The sequence below is a fragment of the Cyprinus carpio genome, chromosome A16, assembly GCF_018340385.1.
Source record: "Cyprinus carpio isolate SPL01 chromosome A16, ASM1834038v1, whole genome shotgun sequence".
NCBI lineage: Eukaryota > Metazoa > Chordata > Actinopteri > Cypriniformes > Cyprinidae > Cyprinus > Cyprinus carpio.
Genome location: NC_056587.1, coordinates 20,680,315 through 20,702,699, shown reverse-complemented (window position 1 = coordinate 20,702,699; position 22,385 = coordinate 20,680,315). Strand labels below are relative to the sequence as shown.

The 22,385-nt window shown below is 35.4% G+C and overlaps 1 protein-coding gene across 6 annotated transcripts in view; it reads left to right on the top strand.

Annotated features, from left to right (window-relative positions):
- Positions 1-469: 469 nt before the first annotated feature.
- LOC109105501 (zinc finger protein 385D-like) overlaps positions 470-22,385 on the top strand; it is a 59,556-nt gene continuing 37,640 nt past the window's right edge. For 4 of the 6 annotated variants that reach the window (XR_006162044.1, XR_006162043.1, XR_006162042.1 and 1 more), the window contains exons 1-2: positions 473-847; positions 10,403-10,545. Coding sequence is in view for 3 of the 6 variants with exons in the window: in XM_042773222.1 (XP_042629156.1) it covers positions 829-847; positions 10,403-10,545 (162 nt within the window). In the remaining 3 variants the exon portion in view is untranslated. Of the gene's footprint in view, positions 848-1,093; positions 1,193-10,402; positions 10,546-22,385 lie in introns of all 6 variants that reach the window. The other 2 variants (XM_042773225.1, XM_042773224.1) reach the window with 2 other exon arrangements.

Genomic DNA, 22,385 nt, shown 5'->3' with positions numbered 1-22,385 from the left:
AACCTAGCAACCATTTAGAACATGGTGTCATCCATATAGCAACAACTCAAGCAGAACAGTGGAGAAACCACCAACAATACCCTAGCAACCACCTAGAACTTAACACCCATGCAGAACATGGTAGCAACACCATAGTTACCAAAGAGAACACCTTGGCAACCATCCAAAACACCCTAACAACTGTCAAGCAACACCACAGCCAAAAAAATTAAAATAAATAAACCCTCTAATAGTAATATCCTGCCAAACATTTTTACTCCATGAAAGTGACTTCTGCGGCCAATCAAATGGTCACATTTTCTTACTAGATAAATTATTAAAATAAAATAGAAATTATACTTTTTTATATATAAGTTTGATTTATGAGGACATCACCAGATAACTGGAGAGAGAGAGCGCGCATGATACATGAAGTAGGGAGGTGCTCAAAGAGTGAACGAGAGATTAGAGAGAGAGAGAGAGAGAGAGAGAGAGAGAGCGCAGTGCCTGAGGAACACTCAAACAGAACAAATGAGCAGCCGCAGCTCGACTCCCGCAAGAGACGCTGATATCGGCACGCTGGAGAGAGCTGCTTCACCAGGAGTCAGATTACAGTCGGAGAGGATCACCGGGCTCTGAGGCACAGCTGAGGACAGAGGTGCAAGACCAAGACTGAGAGTTTCTCTGAAGTGGGATCTCAGTTCACACACACAGAGAGGGACAGAAAACTAGCGAGGTGTTGTTGCAGTCCTCGTGGTCTTGGTTCCCCACATGCACAGATGAGATCATGGATTCACTCTTGATGGCAGTGGTGCACGGGGACGCCACAGATCTGGACGTGTGACAACCATGGAAAGCATGTTTATTGGTAAGTCAAGTCAGTCAGTTTGAAAGTCTGAGGTTTTGTTTTCTAGACTCCCCGTCTGGCGAGCACAGTGGGGGTTTCTTGCAGGGACATCAGAGGAGCTCGGCTCGCGTGCCTCACCAGACACCTGATTTGTTGCAGTGGAGTTTAGCAGACATGAAAGAGTGTGAAATCGTGAGCTACAACAAAACCGAAGGGATTAGGAGATTTTAGGAAACATGCATTTATGTGTCTCCGTGTTTCATCTAGAAATGAAGCTTCCCGCTGAACGGATGATTCCTTTCCAAATGTGCGGAGGAACGGGAACAGAGCTCACGGCAGGAGATACAGGAGATCTGTTGCTCTGAGGTCAAGCCGATGCATTAGATGCAGCTTTAGGGGTGTAAAGGGATACTCCATCCAAAAATGAAAATTTTGTCATTAATCACTTACCCTCATGTTGTTCCAAACCCGTAAAAGCTTTGTTCGTCTTCGGAACACAAGTAAGATATTTTGGATTAAACCGGGAGGCTTGTGACTGTCCCATTGACTGCCCAGTAAATTACACTGTCAAGGTCCAGAAAAGTATGAAAGACATCAGAATAGTACATCTGCCATCAGTGGTTCAACAGTAGCATCATGAAGTGACAAGAATACTTTTTTTACACGAAGAAAACAAAAATAACAACTTTATTCAACAATTTGTCTACTCTGTGTCTCTCTGCATCAGCGTACATTTTGGAGAATATCCACTGGACACACGTAATACACATAGAAATTTATCCTTGTGTCGTGGCTGACACAGAATAGCGTACACAGTTTGCATTCAGTGGGTATTCTCCAAAATGGCACTATGGTGATGCGGAGAGACAAAAAGGAGACAAATTGTTGAATAAAGTCATTATTTTGGTTTTCTTCGCATACAAAAAGTATTCTCGTCGCTTCATACCATTACAGTTGAACCACTGATGGCAGATGGACAATTCTGACGATGTCTTTCATGCTTTTCTGGATGTTGACAGTGTATTCTATTTGGCAGTCAATGGGACAGTCACAAGCCTCCCGGTTTTCATCCAAAATATTTTAAATTGTGTTCCGAAGATGAACTAAACTTTTGCGGGTTTGGAACGACATGGGGGTAAGTGATTAATGACAAAATTATAATTTTGGGGTAGAGTAACCCTTTAAAAACATGATATAAAGATTTTGGAAATGTCAGAGTATTGGGACTGTTAAACAAAATGGACAAGAACTTTGAAGACATTAGGTTTAAATTTTATATGTAAAATGTAAAAGGCTAAGTGTACAGTTTTTTACATGCTTTTCACAATTTTTATTAGGTTTCAACTTTTTTTTAACAAAAATAGAACTTTCTTAATTTATATTTACTACATAATGCAATTATTACTTCTGAATAATGCATAATTATATAAACGATATACTACTTCTGAATAATGCATAATTATTATATATATATAATATAATAAAATTATATATATATATATATACACACACACACACACACATATATATACACACACACACACACACACACACACACACACACACACACACACACACACACACACACACACATATATATATATATATATATATATATATATATATATATATATATATATATATATATATATATCTGTTTAAAATAGTTTTAATTGAAGCAAAGCTGCTCAGTGTGTCGCACCATATCTACACTACATGCAGATGGCATCCCATGATGCACGACCACTAAATCGCTCCCAAAGCTGTGTGTGCTGGAAGTGATTGATGCTCCTTTTGACAGATAACATCCTTCTATATTTGATATTCTATATTACACAGCTATTTTTTCAGTCATTCTTTATTTAGACATACTATTTACTATGCATTTTATTTGTTGTGAACTTAAATAATTTATTACTTATTTAAATAACTTCTGACTGAAATCAAAGATACCTTCATGGGGGAGTCGTGGCCTAATGGTTAGAGAGTCGGACTCCCAATCGAAGGGTTGTGAGTTCGAGTCTCGGGCCGGCAGGAATTGTGGGTGGGGGGAGTGCATGTACAGTTCTCTCTCCACCTTCAATACCACGACTTAGGTGCCCTTGAGCAAGGCATCGAACCCCCAACTGCTCCCCGGGCGCCGCAGCATAAAATGGCTGCCCACTGCTCGGGTGTCTTTCACAGTGTGTGTGTGTGTTCACTGCTCTGTGTGTGTGCACTTCGGATGGGTTAAATGCAGAGCACTAATTCTGAGTATGGGTCACCATACTTGGCTGAATGTCACGTCACTTTGAAGCTTTTGGTCCTTGATGTGATGTCCTGCTTCAATGTAATAATAAACTGTCTTAAATCAAAATTCTTTTACAATTGGGAATCTCAGAAATGGGTTATTGGACTCCTGTGACTTTAGAGCAGTGCAGATTTTGTTGTGATGTGGGTGATGACCGCAGAGACTGCAGTGTGTTTGACCCCAGATATATAATTGATTTGGTTTATACCCTCAGATTGCAAAGCTCATGGCGGGTGCTTCCTGACCAGGGCTAGTTAGGAGTCAGTTGTAAGCAGGTTAGCATGCAATTTATATATTTGCATTTATTATTATTATTATTATTATTATTTTCAGAATAATTGAGGAATAAAATAGTTCAATTATTCACATAAATGATGAATCCTTTTGAAACCAGTGCACAGTATTACAACTGGGCCTTAGTAGAAGCAACTGTGCAAAGCAACTTAAGTTTTATGAACTCCATCCGTGGCATAATATATTGACTCATCCGTCAGACAAACAAACAAAAATGATGGTTAAAGCAATGCACTTACTATGGAAGTCTAAGATGTGAGGCATTCCAGAGGGATTCAGAGCAGAAACATGTTGAAGAGCTGTGCATGTTTATTATTTGAGCTGTTTAGTTGTCTCAATCATCCATTTAGCAGTGGGACTACTTGTCTAGATGAATATCTGGTTATGCATTATTGACATAATTCCTGTGTGGGGTTTTTTCTGTTAATACCTGAAGCAGTGTCCAGTCTGTATAATGGTGTGATTCTACATTTGATAGAAGGATGTGCTGTAATCAATTATCAGGTGGATGTTTTTTTTTTTTTTTTTTTTTTTTTTTTATCAGTTATGTTAATCATTTGTCCCTCTGGTGCTTTTTAATTGTAAGTTTTGTTTTCCCAGATGATTTTAAAGGGACACAACATGTAGCCTGGAAGCCTAAAAACTGAAGTTTAAAAAATTAGAAAAACAAACAAACAAAAAAACATTTGCATCAATAAATAAAATAATAATAAACTTACTACTACTACTACTAATTTGTATTTATTTTATTTAAAAAAATCAAGAATGGCTATTTTCAAATATTATTATTTATTATTATTATGTAATTATATATTTTAGATTTTGAAAAAAATATTTTTTGATATGATAAATGTTAGCTATATATAAATTTTTTATTAAAAAAAAGAATTCACAGCTATTTTTCAATGAACGTCAAGATCCTTTTCAGCAGTATAATGGTGAAATTATGACATCTACTAGCAGGGGCAAACTGTGCATGCTAACCAGCTAAACCTTGATTCCATAACATGAGAGGAAATATTGTATAACTTTGCTGAGAGTTGTTAGAATAGTCATGTTAAAACGTTCTGTTTTGTTAGTCTTTGTGCTTTATTTTTGATATTTGTGCTTTTTACTGTCTATCCTAGTGCAACACCTCAGAGACTTCCTTTGTAAGTGCACGGCTGTGAATAATGCAAGCTTTTTGCTTGTTTTCAAACTGAAGGACACAAAAGTGTTGCATTAATCTAAACTGCTGTATATTATGCACTCTTAGGATGTGTTTTGACTGACAATTCAGCAGGATAGACTCTCTGAACTATGCAGTGTTTTGAGTGCAGGTGTGTGCTTTTTGTCAGAGATATAAGGGACATGGATAAAAAGCAGACTGGATCAAGTTTAGGAGAATCCTAGTGACAAGCAAACAGAGTGGGTGTGATTATTTATTTATGTGCCATATTTGTCCTCCAGACATATTTTTTTTCTCTCAGTCAGCAACGCTGCAAGCAGCAAGTGCTGTTTTAAGATGATGGGCACATCTGAACAGAGATGTGGAGATGATGCTACAGGCACACACACACACACACACACACACACACACACACACACACACACACACACACACATTTCTCTCTCCTCGGTTTCATTATTGCGATCACTGCAGCAGTGGGAAGTGTTGTGTGTTTAGCGGTATTGATAAAGTCAGTGAGAACTGAAACAGGTGGGTGAGAGTAAAGTCAAAGTTCATGTTTGAATTCATTTTATGGCCAAATTTGATCATGTTGGGTTTCCTTCGCATCCTCTCCAGTTTATAATCTCCCACTTTATATTGCACTTATGCATATATGTTGGCTTTTCATTGTAGTTTGATATGTCAAAAAGCTATTTTTACATTAGGAAAGTTTCCATCCAGTGTTTTTATGCACATTTTGGAATATATTGCAAAAACAAATTATGTGGGGAAACACATAACATTTTGCAAAAATGCATAAAAGAATGTATACGTTCATACCTTTTTTATTCTGTAATACGTTATGCGCATAAACTACGATACATTTCTAGATGCACATCAAAAAAGGCATGTGAAGTCATACGACTGAATAATGAGCTCAGATGCTGTGACTTGCATACTTGGGATGGAAAAGCTGTTTAATTTGCACCAAAGTAAAAAAAAATAAAAAAAATAAAAAAAAAAATAAAAACATCAAAAGCATTATTAGTTAATTGAGAGGTAAGAATCACATAAGGAAATCATAAAGATCTGAATCATTAATTACAGAACATATATATATATTTGGTCATCACTATTTCTGTTCTCTGGTAAGTGAGGAGATTCACATGCAGAGAGATAATGAGAGAAATCCAATGAGGCAGCCAGTGGTGAGGAGAGAAGTATAGCATCGGGAAGAAATGCTGGATGCATAAGTGGAGATCGCAGGGCTCAGCGTCCATGCTAACCGTTGAACTCTTGACCCCTTTTTGTAAATGTGTGAGAGGTTGTTTCAGCGCTAAGAGCGAGGTGGTCTCCATAGACGAGAAGGTGCTGAAAATACAGGTCACAGAAAGCAGCACAATGATTGACTGCAGGGCAGAGAAGATTGGACATTTTCCACATTACTGAAAACAGAGCCGTAAAAGACTCGATCTCGCTGCAGGCACGGTGTCAAAAAGCCTCGTAACAATCAGAATGTTCTCATCAACTTACGTCGTGTTCCCTTAAACCCGAGTGACAGGCTGCCAGCATTGGTTTTGCCTGTTTGCCTTTTCCAGAAAGAGGCTTTTGAATGTTGTTGCATCGTGTGCACAACCATAATCAAATCTCGTAAAGCTCAAAGCCCTGAGGAGATAAAACCCAGATGCTTGGGTCTAAAGACGCCCTCCTGGTTAGCGCCGGGAGAGCAGCGTGCACTCCGGCACAGTTCCTGCTGTCACTTAGGCTGCGGTTTTGTTGCATATTTAATTCTATTTTCTTGTTCAGTGTCTGGCTCCATGACAGCATTCCTTTAGCCTGATGTCGTTTGACATGTCAGAGTCGAGTACCCGACACAGAGGCCTGAGGTTGACATGCTTTGTCAAGGGAGAACAAAGACGTGCTTGCACTTGCAGAAAGGCATGTGGCGCAACAATTTAGGCCTGCAGCAAGGACAAGTTTTTTTAATTCTCTTGTTTTATTATTATTTCTCCTCCCTACAGACCCGAAGGACCAGAGGAATTAGTAGCATTTTATTTCGTAATCTATGGCAAGTTGGTGCTGAGATTTCAAAACTCCTAGAAAAGAACAAACACTGAAATTATTTGTTATACAACAGAAAGTGTAACTCCATGTCACATCAAAGAGATCAAATCATGAAGTCTCCCACTTTCTTCTCAGAAAAAGACCTTAATAATCTGATTTTTCCTGACAAAAAGACCTTGACCAAAAAGACAAAATTAATAAGAGTTAGTTGACATGTAGTTGCAAAATTGCTTATAGTTAGTAAATAACATGTAAACTTTATTATAGATAACCTTATGATAGAAGAATCACAAAGCAGATCTTGTTAATATCCAAGTTGTTTCTCCAAGACGATAATGAGGTCAGATGGATACATTAGAGAAAACCTTGCGATTTCTCCTGAAAATCCTTAGTAATCTAATTTCTAGAGCTTCAGAGGATATCAGAACAATTTCAAGCTATGCAATCAAAAGAATAAGAGAAAACTTTTTTTTTTTTTTTATAGATAATCTTGTTATTCTAGACAGCAATGCAATCAAATGGAGACTTTAGAGTCAATTTCTCCTTAGAAAAAGACCTTAGGAGAAACTGGAGATCAGATAAATTTCAAGCTGTGCAATCAAAAGAAAACTTGTTTTATGGATTTTATTTTAGATAGCATCTAAACCCATGCATTAGAAAAATCATCAGGGAGATCTCAATAACATCTCAGTTGTTTCTTCTAGACAATATTGAGATCAAGCAGAGATTTCCTCTAAAGTATCCCACTTTCTTCTAAGGAACATATCCTAATAATCTAATTTCTAGACTGCCAGAGAAGATCAGCGAAGGAGAAACTGAGATAGATCGGAGAAATTATAGATCGAACTATAGATCGGAGAAATTTCAAGCTTTGCAATCAAAAGAAGAGGTTATTTTAAAATAACCCTATGAGATAGAAACATTTAAAAGGAGATCTCATTAATATCTCAGTTGTTTCTCTTAGACGGCAATGAACAAATAGAGACTTTCTCTTGGTTCTCCTGCATCTCAGATGTTTCTCCTAAGACAAAAGCCTCATGTGAAAAGCCTCAGGAAAGCCTCTGACACTAGCCTTCTCTATTCTTTTTCTATTCTGTCTTATTGTTTTCTTTTTATTCATTATAAAAAATGACCCTCTAACACTAGCATTCTCTATTCTTTTTCTATTCTTTTGACTTGTTTTATTTATTTAATTATTTTTAAAAGACCTTCTAACACTGTCGTTCCCTATTTTTTTTTTTTTATTCTATCTACATGTTTTTCTTTTTATTCATAATATTAAATAAAAAACCCTTGCTACATGTACTGTGTTAGGCTAACCGAGACTTACGTCACAGCACTTTCATGTTATTGCCCTTTTGTTGGTTTTGATTGCTTCTATTGTCCTCATTTGTGAGTCGCTTTGGATAAAAGCATCTGCTAAATGACTAAATGTAAATGTAAAATGTAAATCTGTCTCCACTAGAGTTTCACAACAGATCCAAAAATGTCCCAAGCATTGCTCATATATGCCAAGATAAAGACATTCAGACATTCTTCAGTCAAATCCCATTTCACCAAATAATTTGAGCTGCTATTCATATTAATCTGCTAGTGTATTTATGCTAACAATTGTCTCATTTTTGTCAAAAAACAAACTGATACTTTATTGAAACAAAGAATAAAATGATTCATTTTTCACTAGCATCACATTTTTGCATTGCTTTGTGTTTTTAGTCTTTAGTTTTTCTTCTCTGGCTTTTGTCTCGGTTTGGATAGGGAACGCTGTTTCTTTTTCTGGTTCGGTAATGGGATGTGCTGTAAAAAATCCGCCTTTCCAACGCCACCCACACAAACTCTCGTTCTGTAATAAAACAAGCCATTTACTTTTGTTTTCCTCCACTGGTTTCTGTCTCTCCCACTTGACTAGTGTTTGTGTCTACTGCTATTACAGATAACAGCCAGTCCAGAGTCTCGGTTTGACAAGCATATTGTTCAAATATTTATAGTAGCAGGAGAGTTTGTTAAAAAGTGAATGATATAGCAGATGCTTTGGAGGAACAGGTACGAAAGTCATGATGTCATCGCTGGCAGTGTTCGGACCCTCGGTGGAGATTTCGCTGCATGTGGCAAAGAAATGTTCTGAATCATCATGTCTTGCTTGAATTGATCTCATGAATTCTGTGCTTGTTATGATTCCTTCAAAGTAGGCCGTGTTCCTGCATCAACATCAGTGTTGAACCTACAACAACATTCCTAACAATCTGATTTTTAGGGATAAAAAAGTCAAAAGTTACTATAGTTTTCAGTTTGTTCAATCTATGGCTGTTATGATCCAGCCTGTGTTTCCCTGTTTCACTGTGAACTCTTATTTGGAAGGGTTTTCCGTGCTGCTATTATGTCCATTGCTCTGTCTCCCAAGCTTCATTATTTGTTGTCATAGTTACTCTGTTGTGTTCCCATGACAATTGACCACGCCCCTAAACATATACCTAAACATAACTACTACAAACAGCTACCTTACTTACTATCAGTACGCAGTAATCAGGAGTTTGTTGAGGGAAAACTCAGTAGTGAATATTTATTGCCTATTAGTTTTCTAGTTTTTGACTTTTAGTATGCACTTACATTAAATTTGTACTTTATGCTAAATTTCTCAGCACATTTAACATTTTTATGTTTTATGAAGGGAATGTGTAAAGATTGTACGTTTTATGTGTCATATATCAAGAACTAAAGCGAAAATTAATTTATAGTCAATTTTAGTTCATTTTTGAGTAAATTTTTGTTTATTTTGTTTTCTCCAGTTTTATCTTTATTTAAATTTCAGTGTTATCAGAGTTTTTATTTCAGTGTTTTTATTTAGGTTTTCATCGTTTGTATAAATAATAAACATAAATAGCAATAGCAAAAAATAAACTAAATAGCTAGCCATACTGTGTCTGAATTTTCAAGAATTCGTTGGTTGCTTTAGTTTTTGCTTTTTTTATTTTCAATGCAGTTTTGTTTCCACTCTGTCATTGTTAGCTTTAGTTTTATCTGATTAGTATTTTAATGTGTTACCTGGGGCCCGTTCTTCGTACCTCGCTTAATACATCTGAGATGATTTGAAAGATGCCAGATATTGATAACTGGTCTCTGGCTAATTTGGTTCTTCAAACAAATTTGTTGATCTGATCAAAATATCTGGATTAAGTTGTCTAAGATTACTGTGTGTTTTCGTGTTCCCCGTAAAGGGCAGGTGTATTGATACTCGAAACCATGATCAGCAATGCAGCGATTGGCTGGCGGCAAGACAGCAACCTAATGACATCATAAACGTATTTAAAAAAGACACCTGATGACAAACTTGAGGAGAGGAAACAGCCAAGTGAACAAAACTAAATAAATGTTGTAATAGATAAATGAAATGTGCACTGTTTTTATTTGAATTATTTTATATTTTTTACATGATTCCCAATTATTCATATTCACGATTACTAGTATTTGTACAGGCTTCACATTTTAATTTCAGTGTTATACTTAGCAGTTTGCAGATTTGTGACAGCATTAATTAAAATTTCTTAAGGGTCAAGATCAAGTTATCTGCATCTCCTGTGCTCCATCAAGCCACTCCCATAATAGCTGTCAGCACTCAAATTAATGCACGACTCAGATTATCTGTACAGCATGTGTGTAAGACTCTAATACAATTATAAAAACATCATTGAAAAATCTTTCAATGAGTAAAACTGTCTGGGTCTGTAGTATTATAGATTACGTAACTCTCAACTCACAAATTTCTCTTGCTCCTCCTCAGGTAACGCGTGTCAGAGCAGACTGGTGCCAGCGCTGGTTCGAGCTCCTCTGCCCACTGTGCCGCCCTCCCTGGGCATGAAGCACTTCCTTCCCTTCCCTCTGGACAGCGGCTCCACGCTCAGCCTCATTCCCAGCTTCAGCAGCGTGAGTCAAACAAACACATTTCTTCTGGAGGTGCTAATGAGGTTCACTCTGGTTAGACACGCCATCCACTGTGGTTGGAAGAGAGTGTGGCTTGTGATAATTATCTTATGAGTGCTGGTTGTTCTGGGACTGTTTGTTGTGGAGTGGTTTGCACTGAATTCTGGAAATATAATGCCAGCTGTTGTTGTACAGTAGGCTCGGGTTGTGAACTTCTGAAGATCATATAAACATCTGAATAGTCAACTGGATGCAGGAGATGATAGACACAGATCTGGCTTATGAATAATAATAATTGATGCTAAAAGAAGAGGAATGACTAATTGTCTTAGTTATTTAAGAAAAGTCACAAAAGACATCTATTAAATGCCTTGTTTTTTTCTCATAGTTACCTTTGCTTAGGTATTGTACTGTAGTTTCTGAAAAGATCTCAGACTCTGCTATGATATCAAAGGGGTAGCAATAAAAAGATCTCAAATCAGTCTCAAGTACTTCTCATCAAATTCTGATGATCTGATCTGATCTTTGCATTTGTCTTATAGCTCTAGCCTCTTATGCATTTGTGTCTTATTTTAATTCTCATATGGGATTTTAGTAGAAACGTCTGAGAGAAAGTTGATTATTAAACAAACCAAAACTGAAAACTCTTATGCAATTATGCATTTTGTTAATTTTACAGCTCTGTACTCTTACTGTATGACTCATGTAGTCTGTTTTTACTTCTCATGGAATTGTAGAAATAAAATCCGAGACCAATTTGATTCTTAAACAAACCATAACTTAGAGCTCCATTATGTCTCCTGAGTTATGAAAGAGAAACCTCTGAGAGATTTTCACTGATGCTAAAACACAGATATGCGCATCAGCATTTAACTGTTCCCATTAGAAAAAAAGTCTCTTTAATATTATATCTTCTTTTGTCTTCTTTTAAGCACAGATGAGAATAAATGGTAAAAAAAGAAAAAAAAAATGAAAGAAGCCTCAACAATATCTCAAACTGTGCACAGATTCGCAAAGATTCCACAGTCTGTGATTAAAAGCTAGAGACCTCACTATATTAACTCATATCCTCCTATATATCAGTATTGTATGTCTTATTTCTCCTAAAATGATTTTAAGGAGAAACATCTGAGATTAAGCTGACTCTTATCATATCTGTGATTTCCATTTATTCTCCTGAGCTTTAAAACAGCAACCTCTGAGCAATCTAGCCTTCCTATGGGATCACTTTTTTTGCATTGCTTTGGGTTTTTGTCAGCATGAGAAATACATTTTTGCAAGATGCTGGTGTGGCACTGAACAACTCATCAGCACTCACCCATCGCGCCACCAACAGATGGGAACCTCTTTGATTGTTCGTGCATGTGCTAAAGTCTGAAAAAGCACGACAGACAGGCCGTGTTGTCCTAAAACGGTGTATTGCTGGGAGGGAATTTGGCTGGAGGGATGACTCAACTGGCTGGACCTGCATTTGGAAACTGGAGTGTGGGATTTTTCAAACATGCTGGTAACAGATGCATGCATGTGGAGCGGAGAGGCACAATCGTGCATCACAGAAGAGTTTAGTCATATGCACACACACACACACTTGATAGCGGTTCAGAGAGAGGCCGCGATGGTCGCCAAGGCTGACATTTGCTCTGGATCCCTAATCTGTATTTAACAGACTTTTCCTTCAGTAATGAGTTGTGCATTGGCCATCCTCTTGAGCCGGTAATCTGATACTAGATTAACTCACAGCAATCTCTCTCTCACTCACTCTTGCTCTTATGTTATGTTGGCAAAGCTCACTCTCATATTAAATTCCAGAGTTGGCTTGATCAGGGTTATAAATGCGTTTATGTCCCATTCTTTAGTTTTTTCTGCTCGGTGCACTTTTGCATGTTGCACAGATGCAACAGCAGATTTGTTTTTGCTGTTGTGGAGTGCAGAAAATCTGCATCAGAATGCATTGCAAAATGCAAATCACTGTGTTCGCTCTCCTCAGAGTTTTGTGTGTGTCATGATCGACTTGAGCTCTTTCAGATGGAGTGAGAGGTTTTTGCTTTGTCTGTGTGTGTGTGTGTGTGTGTGTGTGTGTGTGTGTGTGTGTGTGTGTGTGTGTGTGTGTGTGTGTGTTCTCAGGAAACAATGAGGTCAGATCTATAGCTGGTTCTCAAAGGCTTGTTAAACAATCACTGGTTCAGAATCGTAAACACAAAGGAATCTTATATATGACGACTGGGGTTTTCCAACATTAATATATGTTAACAGCAATTTTATAAGGTTGGAATGATGTGCAGAGTCCCCCCCAAATAATGTACTGTAAATATAGAACCCTGTAAATTGGCTTATATGAGAGCAAAACTAATTTAACAATAAAGTGACTTTGCTAAATTGATATGAATCATAGATATAAATGGCAAATAATAAGGTCTATAAACCTTGTTTTCTTCCAGAGTTTTTGTTCTAAATAGCTGTGAACACAACAAGCAATGCATGGCTAAACACTGAGGCTGATTGGAATGGAATACTAACTGCCTGGTGTACACTTAAAACATTTTTTTTTTTTTTTTTTAAATATGGTATTATTGTTATATATATATATTATATCAATAATTTGAGAATAGTTAATTCTAATAATTAAAAGAAAATCATGAAAATTTCTAAATACAAACAATATTAATACTTAAAAACATCAACAAATTGAAAAATGATTTATATTTTAATATAAACCTTTATTAACATTAATAAAAAAAAATTAGTATTATTATAATATATATATATATATATATATATATAATGATACACAAATAAAAAATTAGTATGCATTGAGTAAATACTTAAAAGTAGTGTGATTTTTATATTGCAAAAATTTATATATATATAATATATATATATATTATATATATATATATATATATATATATTCATTAAATAAAAACATTTGAATACATATGTTTTAATATTCAAACAATAGTAATGCTTCAAAAGTAAAATAAAAAATATATATACAGTATGTATTGAATAGTAAAAAAAAGTTAGAATTTTTAAAAATATATTTGAAATATATTTAAATTTGTATTATATATTTATACATATACATTGTATATATAATGAGTCATTACAATCAGTGGCTGTATTTAATTGCAGATCATTCCTCACACTGGAAATAGACGTGTCAAGTACATTGCATTGTGGGATACTATTGTGTATTCTGCAGTTAAGGCAGTATCTTAATCTGAACATAGCCTTGATTTTTAATGTTTTCCATAGTATTTCACTTTCACTGCAGACAGAAACATTCTTGACGCTGGAGACGTGTGGCATTGTGCCTGGTTAGTAATACATTTAGACACAGTTATGACTCTCTGGGTTGAACTGCAATATAAAATGGGGCTACTAGGTCTGATATGAAAGTTATGAAACATCAGACAGGAGTTTTTGGAAGACGCGAGTCTCAGGTGGACGTGGAATCTGGGTGGATTAAGTGTATCTGACACAGATCCAGCGAGTAAAAGTCAAGCAGTGCTTTTAAAGTTGAGGACATATGAGGGCAGAAGATAATATCATACAAATATTATGCATTTCAGAGCGATGCAGGGACAAATGGAGTCCAGTTTTCTGCATACTGCTCTGTTCAAAGGCTCCTAGTGAAGAACGACACGCTCAGGGTGTGTCTGAAAAAAGAGATGAGAGCAAATGAATGGAGCCGAGCAGTTTTCTGTTAAGGCCCACAAAAATACCATTTATCTTTCCTGAAGCCTGCATTTGTCTGCAAGAAACAATACAAACTCTATTTCCCTTGAAGAGAAGTCTGCACTACGCTATTGATTTCTCTGTGGAAAATTGCTCCGGAGTGGATTGCTGGGAGTGACACATGGTCCTTAGAGTCGTACCGCAGCCGGTTTACTGGATGAACGTGCAGCCGGACAGGTCGAGTTAGGCCAGGGTTCGTGAGTTGATCAGAAGCTATAATGAATTCAGTCACAGAGAAGTCAAGTCAAAATTAATTTGTAAACCTCTTTCATGGGATACATTGTTTCGAAGCAGCTTGACAGATCATCACGTTAATGTTTATAACATCTTAATATTTTCATGCCTTATACTCACATTTAGCAGATTAGAAATAAAATAAACAATCAGGCAGTTTAAAATCAGAAGTAAACTTAAAATAAATATGATTGCACAATTAATCTAAAATTAAGCCACAAAATGGCTTAGTGTGATTATTAAATCTCTCTGCAAGTTGCTTATTACATGCGTTTGGAAATACAACAAGCTCCAGGAGATATTTGTCAAATATAAATAGTTGTATATTATTTTTTAAAATAATAATATAAAACTATTTATATATATATACTGTGTGTACAAATTATTTTAGAAAGTAATGTAAAATTATTTATATATCATTTTGTACACTTTTATAAAATATTAAATTGTTTTGTTACTATTTTTAATTTTTTATTAATTGTTTTTCTTTTTTTTTTTCATTTTAATACGATTTTAATTTATTTAGATTTTTTTATTGATATTTACAAAAATGATTAAATATACTTAAATATTTACTTAAATATACTAAATATGTTATATATTTTAGGTCAATATTATATATATAATTATTTTCATTTTAATTTGTTTTAATGTTTTTTTAATTATTATTTTATATGATATAGAAATGTGCTGTTTATTGAATCATTTAAATACTTGAAATATCAGGGGATACTTCAAGAAAACACTTGTCTCAAGTCTTCGGCTGTCAAAAAAGTTTGGGAAGCTCTGCGTTTGGCTAGCAAATAAGCTGAAGGGATAAATTGTGCGTGTGTGTGTGTGTGTGTGTGAGCGAGGTGAGGTGTGTGTCATTTAAAGTTCTTGTTGGAGCTGCAGCGATGTAAACAGACACACAGCTGTGCTGGTTTCTCATTCCCACCCTGTTCCCACTCTCACGGTGATGCTTTGTTCCCTGGTGATCTGCCAATGGCCTCTCCCTGGTGGAATGCGCTGATAATACTCATGGCTTTTTACGCCAATGTTTTCCTGCCAGTTCGTCTGCGCAGCTGAGCATAATATACAGCATTTTGATTAAAAAAAATTGTGCTTTTGCAGATGCAGAATCGCTGGAAGAACAGAGATGTATCAGAGCCCAAGTAGTTTAGAATAAAATCGAAACGTCTTTCAAGCCCTGACATATTCCATGAGCTGTTTTCCACACATGAAGCATTCCTCAGGGTCTGAATCATCAGTACTGTTGTTTTCAGTGACCTCAATGCATGAATGAAACATCATTCGATGTCATAAATCTGTGATGTCACATCGGTTTGACGGCGTGCAGCGTACATTTTCTGCTGTCACATTGATGCTTTTCATGTTAGAAACTAGCAGCTGCTGACCTGAAGTGGGTCATTCATGCTGGGAGGGTAATTGCTCTCTGAAATTCAATCTAACACCACCATGCTTTATGTTTCAGGTGCGTATGACTTTGACGGTTTTCCTGCTTGCTTTGATTTCACCCTCCTCCAGCTGCTCCCATGTTTCTTTTCACAATGTGTTTCTTGGTTCAAACCACAGTATGCTTGGCACATCAACATTAGAAAACTGTTGCATCATCAACAGTTTCAGTTAAAGGAATAGGACACTTTCTAAAAATTTACTTGCCCTCAAGCCATTCAAGATGTGATGTGAAACAGATTTGGAGAAATTTAGCATTGCATCACTTGCTCACCAGTGGAATCTCTGCAGTGAATGGGTGCCGTCAGAATGAGAGTCCAAACATCTGATAAAAACATCACAATAATCCACAAGTAATCCACACCACTCCAGTCCATCAGTTAACATCTTGAGAAATGAAAAGCTGCTTGTTTGTAAGAAACAAATCCATCATGATGTTTTGTTTTTTACTTCAAACCGTTGCTTCCAGCTAAAGTACAAGTTCATAATCCATAATATTGCTTCCTTTAGTGAAAAAAGTGATCTGGTCTGAATCAGGAGAGAAATCTGCACACATCAAACATATTTACAAGCCAAAACAGTCCAAAATCTCTCTAAATAAATATGTGGGTGAATTTTGATGTGAGAGACAACAGGAAATTGACTTTTTCACTGGAGGAAGCGTAATAATGGATTATGGACTTCAACTGTTAGTTTTTTATTAACTTTATCACAATATTAAAACTATCCCTGTCAGTGTTCTTGCATTAGAGACTCGTACAAATGTATATGACAGTGGCTTTATCTTTTTAAGCATATCTGGATGCATTTTGCTTGTGCATTAAACTGCAAACTCTGACTTGAATCCACACAAACAGCTCTTGTGTGAATGTTTGCACATTTATGTAATGTGCATCACACCATGTTTCAGTGCTGAAGACATTTATGCTGTCACGCAAGCCTCCTTTAAACCTGTAACGTAATGAAAGGTCTCCTGCCTTTAGTCTCCAGAGAACCTAACTTAAGACTTCAAACGCAAGCTTTTCACTGAGATTTATGAGGTTGATGTGAGTTTAAAGAGCAAGGGCTGTTTGAACCAAAGCCATACTTGCCTTTGCTGTAATGTGGTCACCCTCGTTCCCTTCCCTGTTTAACATGCAAGTCTACAAGGTACACAACCATGTCTCACTTTCCTTCAGGGTCAAATGGAGTTTCTGACTCTGTACACTCACTGTGTTTACATGGAGCCTGGTAATCCTTGACCAATCTGACACGTGGCTCAGCTGAAATGAAAAAGCTCCATGTAAACACCTCAGGTGATGTAGATCTTAAATAATTCATTAAATCAAAGAAAAACTGCCTTGTAAACAACTAAATCTGGCTACTCTCACAGTCTGATTCAAAAATAGCTTGCATGCATGCATAGCTTTTATTGAATTCGTTAAGTGATGTTAGAGATGTAAGAAGAAAGCTTTCTAAGCATATTTTCAGATAGAAGGCAAACGCACTTAGAAAGATAAACACACTTAATGCACAGGGAAGATGTGCTGATTTGTATTGGCTATTCCGGATGCAACTGGAGAAACAGCAAACCGTTTTTGATTTACTGTCAGAAATTGTTTAATTACAAAATAAATACAAATAAATAACAAAAAGGTTTAAAAGTCAGTGGGTTCACTTTTTAAAAAAAATAAATTAGTACTTTTATTTAACAAGGACACATTAAAATGATCAAAAAATGACATTTAAAGATTTCCATTTCAAATAAATGCAGTTGTTTTGAACTTTCTGTTCATCAAAGAATTATAAAAATATCACGGTTTCAGAATTTTTTTTTTTTTTCATGTTTTCAACATTTATAAGAAATGTTTCTTGTGCAGCAAATCAGCATATTATTTTTGAATGGTTATAGGTGTGTGTGTGTGTATATATATATATATATATATATATATATATATATATATATATATTAGGGCTGTCAAATGATTAATCACGATTAATCACATCCAAAAAATAAAAGTTTTGTTTACATAATATATGTGTGTATACTGTGTATATTTATTATGTATATATAAATACACACACATGCATGTATATATTTAAGAAGAATATGGTATGTTTATATATTAAATATATTTATATATAATATAAAATATAAGAATATAAATATATAAATGTATATACATGTAAATATTTTCTAAATATATAATTTATGTGTGTGTATTTATATATACATAATAAATATACCCTGTACACATACATATATTATGTAAACAAAACTTTTATTTTGGATGTGATTAATCGTGATTAATCATTTGACAGCCCTAATATATATATATATATATATATATATATATATATGAATAGTACAAGCTCCGGTGAGAAATTCATATACACCTGGTGAGTTAATCATGGGGTAATTTTCATTTTTGGGTGAGCTATCCCTTTAATATAAAATATACCAATTACAATATAAAATATAATATGTATAAATAATGTGTATAAATCACTTTATTTCATAATGGAGGGGGAATTAAGCAGTCATTCTGTTGTGCAGCAAAAATCCAACAATTTCATTCTCCGGCATATTTTAGTGATTTACCGACTCGAATATGAAAATGCTGTCATTGTTTATTCATTCTAATGTCTTTCACAACAATGGAAATGAATATTAACTACAGATGTCAAGCATGATTTTTAATGGTTTTCAGTGTTAGTCTTTCCTCACACAAAGCTATCATTTGATTTCAGTCTTAAGGACTCCTTTTATTATGCTTTTTGTCCTTTCTGAAGCCTTGGTCTCCATCCACTTGCATTATTTGAAAGAGAACAGCTTAGACAGTCGGCTGAACCTCTTTTTCAGCATGAAGACAGGAAGTCATACAGATGTGAAATGACGTGATGGTGAGAAAATGACAGAATTTTAATTTTTGTCTGAACTGTTCCTTCAATCCTGATGGTAGGATTGAAGAAATAGGACAATTCGTTTCACACTGTTTTGCCTCTGGGGTGTCTGATGTGTGCATGTGTGTGTTCAGTGGCAGGTAGTCATATTCACCTTCCTCTCTTTCACACCACGATCAATCTTCTTCAGTAAGCATGGACGAATCACATCAGGAGATGAATGAACTCATTTCTGATGTCATGGATCTTGTTAAGGAATTCTCAGCCCATCTCTGTGAGGAACACTTGAGTGAGCATGAACCATTCTTCACTTTAAATTGAATTTCAATGGAATTCTGTGAGACAGAACCAGTTTGCATATGGGTTTGAAGGATAAACAAGTTGATTTTGATGGCAGTATGCTGCATCATGAATATTGCAGCAGTTCTATTCCATTATTTATTTAATCATTGCATTTTCTTCCTTTCTGGTTCCTTTTTTGTCTCACGCTATAAGACTATAAGACATTTCCACCAATGTCTCTTATTTAAACTTCAGAGACAAAAACACCATTAGAATTGGAATGTTTGATTTGTTTAAATCAGTTCAATTCAAAACTGATTCAACATTTTTTTTGCATCATTTAAAAAAAGTCTCACATTTTCCTTGTATTAATACATTTTATTAAAACTATATGTAGGTGAACACTGCTTTTTATAGCAATTTATTTATATATTGGGGAATACCCTAGTGAAAAAATATACTAAAATGTATTTGAAATACATTTAATTTTGTGCTAAGTATTGTACATACATTTGCATATTTATGTTCTTAATAAAAATACCCTGCAATCCCTACTTTTGGTTTACTAAACTGGTGTACTTTGAGTCTAATAATTTGGAACAATTAATTTTGTGCTTAATGCACTTTAATTGTGTAGTGCTGAAGTTCAACTAAAGATTTAATGAAGTATATTTGATTGTGCTAAAGTGCAACTATAGAAAGTATACTTCAGGTACACTTTAAATATAATTTAAAGAATGATTTGATACAGAGATCATACAATCCTTATTAATAGTGATAAAACACATTTTAGGCATATTATTAAGAAATGTGCATTGTGCAATAAAGAAATACTCAAAAAAATCTAATTATAATTTGATATCAGTAAGTCTTGCAGTAAGTTATATGTCAGTAAATGTTAATGGATTTGAAGTATACTTAATGTGAAATAAATGTATTCTAAATAAATTATTTATTTATTTATTTATTTTTTTACTAGGGTATAAATGGAAACGATTATATATTCTTTCATGCTCATTTAGTGAAAATCAAGTCTTGATTATTTTAACTGATTTTACTGCTCATAATAATCATTTTCAATTTACTCAGCATCAGAAAATTAGCTTTCAGATGAAATGCATAAATAGCTGTAGTTAGCATCGTCAGTGTCGGTTTTGTTTTAAGTTGTTCTGAAGGCGTAGAGAATCTTTCGGAGGTCTGCGATATGGCCTTTTGTTGGCTAAATGTTGTGTAAATCTAAACATAGCTCTATTGTTGGAGTGTTGAGACCTGTGTAGGAGGCTCTGCTGCTGAATCTGTGATTATGGTACACGAGTTCAGTGCGAACCCCACTCACAGAGGAGAATCGAGATGGAGATGAAGATACAAGTGGGCAAGAGCTTCTCATAACAAGCATAAACAGCTCCAGAAAGCTCGACCTCGAGCTAGAAAAGATGAAAATAGACCCATAAGTCCACCTCTGTACTGCATTTACACTGTTTGGGAGGTTAGACGCATACTGGTTATATAATCCTTGAGTTGAGGAGAGCATAGAGCAGATCGGTCAAGCATGTACTAAATTGTATTTTTGAAGAAATTTTCCTAGTTTAATTGTGCATGATTATTGCTTGTTTGTATTCATCATCTTTTATCTTGTATGCCCTTCCTCTGTCATGAATCTCTTATTTTTCAAAATTCAGTCAGGCTTGATACACTCACAAAGTGTAAGTCCCAACCTACACTTAGAGGTTGGGAAATTATTTAAAAAATGCATTTATTTTATCAAAATTGCAGTAAAATTGTGAAATATTATTACATTTTAAAATAGCAATTTTCTATTGTAATATACAGTATGTTAAAATCATTCCTCCAGTCTTCAGTGTCACATGATCCTTCAGAATCAAGCATTTCTGATTATTATCAGTTGAAAACAGTTGTGCTGCTTCATATTTTTGTGGAAACTGTGATACAGTTTATTTTTCAGAATTCTTTGATGAATAGAAAGTTCAAAAGAAAAACATTAATTTGAAATACACTTTTGTAACATTTTAAATGTCTTTATTGTCACATTTGATCAACTGAATGCATCCTTGCTCAATAAAAGTATTAATATCTTTCCAAAAAAAAAAAAACTGTTTGGATGGTAGTGTACATATTTTCTCATTGGTTGTTCTTTTTTTTTTTTTAAGTAAAATGTCTAGTTAATGACACGTTTGCAACTTGGGAATCTCCATTTATAAAGTATGTTCCCAAACTCTGGTCTGCGGTGCATATATGTACATCTCTCATATCACAATCATGCAGCCGCAGGCACCAGTGGAGAGGTGAGCCACCCGTTTGCTGCGTAATGAAAGGGTTTGTTGGAGCAGCAGGTGTGTGATAGGAAGGTCTTTGTGTCTGTGTGTGTGTGGGCAGAGGTTGTGCTCAAGCACCTCAATAGAAGCTTCTGCTGCGAAGGCCATTTACCCATCAGCCTCGGCTTTTTGTTCCCATCTGTCAGCGAGTGCTTTTTTCAGTTCAAGAGACTGTGCTCTTTCTCCTGCAGGGCTGTTCTTTTCACTGCGGCCAGATCCTGTCCGCTTTCAGATTACTGCATTTTGGACATTTTGACTAGTCAAGTACTGCATTTAGGCCTACCTTTTTTTTTTTTCTTTTTTTTTTTTTTTGTTAAGTGAATATCTGGCACAGATTTTTTTTTTCTTTTTTTGTGTGTGTGCATTTAAAGGAGGCATATGATGCTTTTTTAAAGATCATTATTTTGTGTATTTGGAGTTACAGAATATTTTGACATGTTTTAATATTTTTCAAATACTGTACATTATTGTAGGTCCTCTATGCCCCGCCTCTCTCAAATGCGTCATTTTCTACAAAGTCCCTCCTTCCGACAAGTGCAGTCTGCTCTGATTGGCCAGCTGACCCAGTGCATTGTGATTTGGCTGATCGCCGCAAGCACTTGTAGGAAATGTAACGCCCCTTTCCATAATCGCAAGCTTCATCTCTCAAAATAAATGTAAAGACAGTTGATAATGTCCTTAGTTTTACCATCAGTTCAAGCCTGAAAGGGGAACAGAGTCACGTGACAGACACAGTGATGAAGCTTGTATGTGTTTGCAGTACACAAGCCACGGACGGTTAAGACAGCTGACTCCACTGTGACCCTGTTTCTCTCTCTCTCACACACACACACACACACACGATGCGTAGATACTATTGGTAAAACTCCGCATTTGAACAATCAATAGCAAATACTTAAACTAATTACAAAACATACT